This window comes from Gavialis gangeticus, unplaced genomic scaffold (genome assembly GCF_001723915.1).
Source record: "Gavialis gangeticus isolate Ggan-Ray unplaced genomic scaffold, GavGan_comp1, whole genome shotgun sequence".
In the NCBI taxonomy this organism is placed as follows: Eukaryota; Metazoa; Chordata; order Crocodylia; family Gavialidae; genus Gavialis; species Gavialis gangeticus.
In genome coordinates this window covers 46,397,323-46,403,322 of record NW_017729024.1, presented here as the reverse complement: position 1 = coordinate 46,403,322, position 6,000 = coordinate 46,397,323, and the positions used below count along the sequence as shown (strand labels likewise).

Sequence of the window (6,000 nt, the reverse complement as noted above, 5' to 3'; positions counted from 1 at the left end):
TGTGCCCCCCCTGAGATTGGCCCTCACAGGCAAGGGTGTGGGGGCACTGAGAGAAGTGTTAACCAGTGCCTACCCCCACCCCACCAAGATTGGCGCCAGCCAGGGAGTGGGGGCACCGAGAGAAGCGCCAGTGGCATTTCTGGTTTTGCCGCCAACACTTCTGGGGTCGGCAGTCGGCCATTGGGGGTCTCCCTCCCCGACCCCAGTCAGCGATCGGCTGCTGGTGCCCCTCCAGACTCAGGAGGCACCAATAACCCATGTTTCAATCATTTATTTCATTGCAAGGACAAGCCTTTTAAAAATACAAGTAGTTTGAGAAATATCTCCTTTCTAATCTCCTATGTAGTGGGATAGATTTACCATATTTACTCAAATAAAAGATGACTCTAATTATAAGATGACCCCCCACAATAATTAGATTCTACATGTGGAAAACCTATAAATTTGTTATAATTTTCCAGGTATATAATCTAATTATTGGAGGTTTGCCTATAATTTATCCCCCATCCACTGCTACAGCAGGGAAAATAAATCTGGGGGGTCAGGTACCCCTTTGCTCTCTGCTTCCCCCTAACATTTTCCCCTGGCAGCCCCTTCCCCTACTCTTTACTGTCAGACTTTGCTCTCCCTGAGGACATGGAAGTGAGGAGCAAATTTAAAAACAATAACCTTGAAATTATCAGTGTTGCTCAGTGTTGGCTGCATTTAATCAACTTCAACTTTCCATTGCTGAGCACATGCTGCTTTTGGCAGTAGTTTAATTATATACAGTGTGTTTAGTTAGATTTCCTTGTATGCGATTATAAAATGAAGGGCTTTCCCCCCACCATGCTAATTGTGGGGAAAAACCTTGTCTTGTATTTGAGTAAATACTATAAATCAGGCTTAATGGAGTGGAGGCATATTTTCTGAAGAATTTATCCCCCAGTAAGTCTTACTTAGGTACTAAACGGGTCAGATTTTCAGGACCTGAGAATAATGGAATTGCTAGGTACTGAGCAGTTTTGAAAATGCCACTCTACCCATAGCTATTGAGCAATCTTGAAAATCAGTCCCATAACATTTTCACCTTCTTTGGTGGTGCAAGGAGGCAAGCTTGGATTGTGGACATGGAACTTCAACAGTAGTCATTCCCAATGAACACCTTGCTGGGGTTGTTTAACCCCAGTACTCTTTCCTGCCATGGCAGGGGGTTGGACTAAATGATCTTCTCAGGTCCCTTCTGACCCTAGAAACTATGAAACTATGAAACTAAGCTGGGTTGAAAGCAGAAGTATCTTTTGACACTTACTGAATTGCTGTGGTGGAATAGTAGCTTCATCAGCTAGTACATTGATGCCAAATGACAGCTGCAGCCCTGCAGTGACATACATATACCTTCTGCTCTCAGGAGGCCTGTTTGAGAAATGTCATCAAAATATGGCTGCTTGGTCATTTCCAGTGCAATTTGACAAGAAGCTAAGTGTCCATCTTTCCTGTTCTCTGGTCTGACCACCTCTTTTTCATGCCTGTTTGGCCTAGAGCCAGTTTTGAAACTGAAATATCTGACTTGTGGTTTTATTGTACCTTTAAAAGAAGAGAGACAACTCACACTTCTAAAATTCAATCTTTTCCTAGACCTTTGACAAACACATTTAATTTGCAAGGATTCTCTTTAATAGAACACTTGAACTTTATCATACCATCGTTCCCTGGAAAAAAACATTTATATAAGTTTTAAAGTACTTGGGCACTGTAAAAAGAGTGAGGTTCCATCTTCTCCTAATAACTTTAGACCATAAAAAGCTGGAGTTTTCCATCTTCAGTCAATCATGATCAATAATATTACAGGAGAGCTTTTACAAACATTTTTAGTTATGCCTTTTTCCTCCTTTATTACTATGCCTGCAGTAAAGGAAGTCTTCAGTGATATCCTGATTTTTAATGACACCTGCTTGAAATGGAGGCGAAACATAAAGAGAACTGATATGGAAGAGAGATATTTAGTAAGTAATACATAATTTAAGTGTTTGATTCTGTGTTGCTATAAGAAGAAAAAATTAATCAAGTATCGACAATGCCAAGATTCTTTGTGCCATAGGCGACTGGTAGGGGGTGCACAGGAGTGCACGTGCCCCCCCAAAGGGGCTGATACCTCCTCCCTCCCCCCCTGATGGCTGACACTGATGCTGTCGGTAGGGCTGGTGCCCCCCCTGACACGGTCGGCAGCTTTCGCAGGTGCCCCCCCGGATTCAGGAGGCACCAGTCACTCATGCTTTGTACATTGCTGCTATTGGAGTTCCTCACTCTACTAACCTGGTAACAGAGATCATAGTAATGGGGAAACTAGCATGCATGACATTTTAAAAATTCAAATACACACTCCTGTGCTTTTTGTGATGTTTCTTGCTTATGTCTTTTTCTTGCTTATTTTTTAATCTTCTTTCCTTCTTTTCTTTTCCTCATTGTCTTCTCTGCACTGGCCTCAGACTCCATCCTATACTAGCCCTTTCCCTCTTCTTCAGTCATACATGCCAGTTACCTTGCCCCATCCCTTGAATGAGCCCTCCTTGATATGAAATCTCTGGATAGTTCATCTATACTGAGTCCTAAATTGGCTTTTTTCCCCTCTAATCTGCATGCCCTTGAGTAGCAGTCAGCTACCTTTTAAGGCTGTGAGGTCTGATTAGCCCAGTTCAGATTAGAGGGCAGAAGGGTGCTAGGTACCAGCTGCTGGTAGCACTTTTCTCCACTATGGTTGAAGAAAACACCTACCACCACTGCTGCTTTTCCCTGCACCATCATGGGGAAAGCGCCTGCTGCTGCCACTTTAATGCGTGTTGGCCGCTGCAGCTTTTCCCCATGGTGGCATTGGGAGTGACTACTGTTGAAGTCCCATGTCCACAATCCAAATTAAAAGGCTCTGAGGACTGCATCCAGCCTGTGGGCCATAGGTTGTTGACCCCTGCCCTAGGGTGCCCTTGACTTGAGTGTACTGCACGCTCCTAACTGAAGAATGGCAGATGAGAGTCAAAGAGAGCAGGCAATCTATTTTTTCCTTTATATAAATGCCTGAAAATTGATTGTGAAAATTATTAGTTTTGAGTTAATAACATTGTGACCACTTAGGGTACAAGCAGCTGCAAAAACTCAGGTCTGCAACAGGGAACTACAAATCCATAATCTAATCCTGAGCAGCACGTGGCGTTCTCAGCGCGTTCTGAGCACAACAGGATTTGAAAGCACTGAACCTTTCAGGATCAAGCACCTGGCATGCATGGGAGTTCATTTACCTACATGTGCTGATTTAAAAAATGAGGGTGCACCAGTCAGATACTTCTCTCTCTTGGCAAGTCATGAGTATAGACAGGTGTCAACAATTGTTGTGATATGAAAGGACATCAATATTAGCTGCTAGATTATTATAATCAATATTAGCTGCTGCAATCATTACATTTGAATTATAATGTTGTGATACAACTATAGCAAAACTGCTCTGACTTGAGCTGTGCTTGTGCTTTGCTTAGGGTCAGAGTTATGCAGGGTTAGCTAATTTGTATTGCTACAGAATTAAGTAGATGTAACAGTTACAGTGTAACAGCTAATGCACAGCCTACCCCTTCCCTTTTAAAGAATGAAAATGCACATTTGTCCATTCCCAAAGTCATAACTTCAAGATTTTTTTCTGTATTGCAAAAAGGGTTAGGGAAGTCAAGGAAAGAAAAACTAAGTGCCAGAGCTAGTTTTATTCCAGTGCTGTTTATGAATAATGGTCTGTTTCTTCATAAAACTTGAGAATATTTTGATTAGGATAATACTGAACAACATTCAGGCTCTATGCTTGTATATATTGTATATATGTGTATTTTCCACAAGGGTAAAGTAACAGCTTTTTATGTTTTTGTATAATAAATGAATATGAAGAATTGAAATGGCTCATTTTCATTGGGCATGGATAGGTGTAATGTTCACAGCACTTCAAACAACTTTAAAACACTATGAAAAGTGAGAGAGCAGGTGATACTCAGTGCTATAGTGTTACAAAGCAGCCAGAACCATATTAAAAATGTCTCTGGGTGAAACAGGGATAATTTTGAAACCCCTTAAAGGAAAACTTTAGCTGGGAGCAGTGGTACATCTGTGCATTCCTGCCATGCTACAAACGGAAAAAATCTTCAAAAAAAGGTGGCATTTGAAGTGCTTTATACATTTGTCTGTCAATACGCATTGTTGTGATTTTCCATTGCAGTTTCACATACGAGGCCGACGCTGGTATCAGCAGGAATTCTTTCATGAAATGACATTTAACCTCACCACGTACAAGCTAACTCCAGAAGTTTGTCTGGATTTACAGCCTGGCACTAATTACTCTGTGAATATTTCCATCACAGCTTTGGATCTTTCTGTGCTAGTTTCAATGACAACTGAAATTACTGGTAGGTCCAGCTATTTATTTACCATGTTTACTCAAATCTAAGACAAGGTCTTTTTCCCCATTAAACATGGGGGGAGGCCCTCATCTTGGATTTGAGTACACGGCTATGTGTGGAGGGGAGAGGGGCAGGTAGCTACGGCACCTCCAATTCCGGGCCCTACTCGGGGTCAGAGCTGGAGCCACCACTGTTGCCTGCCTGCCCTGTGCTGCCTCTGTCCTGTGCCGCTCTGCCCCCGCCCCTGCCTGTCCCCAGTGCTGCCACCTCTGCCCCACAGCCTCTTCTTCCCTGTCTGTCTCCCCATCATCTGCCACTCCCCTTCTGCTACCACAGCTGCCACTTACTGGGTGGGGTGGGTAGGGGGTAAGCTCCAGGGGATGCAGGCACAGAGGGCACAGGCATAGGGGGGCAAGTGGCATGGGTGGCAGAAGGCCAGGGCTTGTGGGGGTGTTAGTCCCCCAAACTCATTTTGCAGTGGCCAGTGACAGCAACAGGACCATGGCGCCACACAGTGTGCATCCAGGCAGCACCACACGCATGCTCAGCTCCAAGCGGCTGAGGAAGAAGAGTCAAACCACACATGCATCGCATTGCACAGAGCACGATGGGAGCTGTACTTCTTGTGCTCATGCATGCATGCATGCAGCCCCCCCAAATAATATTTTCTTCCTCCATCTATGGTGAGTGTTGAGGGAGCAGGTGCCAGGGGGGCAGGTACTGTGGCAGAGGCAGGTGCTAGGGCACACTGGCACTGGGCGGGGGCTGTAATTAGATTCTAGACATAGAAAATTATAAACAATTCATAATTTTTCCATGTATAGAATCTAAGTATTGGAGGGTCATTTTAAATTCAGACTTATCTTGGATTTGGGGAAATATGGTACAGTAAAAGCTGTGTTACTGCTTTACCACTCGGAATGCTCTATTAACCAACATCTATCATAGACGGCAATACAAATCTTCCTTCACATATCTGGAAATACTCCGATAGCCATCCAGCACCTTGCCGTGCGCTTCTCATAGATCTGTCATTTATGGAAGCTTCAGGATGCTGCCCAGCGATGTTGCTAGCAGCAGTCTCAGTTGTACACATCCACCATTGTGATTGCATTGTATTGTGACTTATAACTCAGATAACTGGCATATTTGATGAACCAGCACTCCCCATTCCCCATGGATGCTAGATAGCAGAGCTTTTACTGTAGTTATTTTTTATGGAGTGACCCTCGGGATGAGTGACAATATGGCCACTTGACCAGCGAGGGTTGTGAAAAGAGTCTGCATTCAAAAGTGCACGTGATTCTTGAGTTAGCAAATTCATGAGAAGGAGGGGCATTGGCTTCTGTTTGATTTAAAATGGCAGTACAGCACAGCAGAGAAACTAAAGAGAAGATACATGTGCCAACAATTAGGGCATCTGTTTAAGACTCAGGAGACTTGTGCTGGGGCATAAAGTTGAATGCAGGCTTCTTGTGTAAGTTCAGTCAAGTCATGCAGGAACTGAAGCAGAAGTTCCAATCCCCTGTACTCCGGTGGGGCTGAGAAAACCACAGAAGTACCTCTGTCCCCTGCCTTCTCCCCCGCCCAT

At 44.0% G+C, this 6,000-nt stretch overlaps 1 protein-coding gene across 1 annotated transcript in view; it reads left to right on the top strand.

Annotated features, from left to right (window-relative positions):
* Window positions 1-6,000, top strand: part of SUSD1 (sushi domain containing 1) — a 115,458-nt gene that overhangs the window by 76,832 nt on the left and 32,626 nt on the right. The window contains exons 13-14 of the mRNA XM_019518199.1: window positions 1,891-1,985; window positions 4,229-4,415. Of these exons, the coding sequence (XP_019373744.1) occupies window positions 1,891-1,985; window positions 4,229-4,415 (282 nt within the window). The remainder of the gene's footprint in view (window positions 1-1,890; window positions 1,986-4,228; window positions 4,416-6,000) is intronic.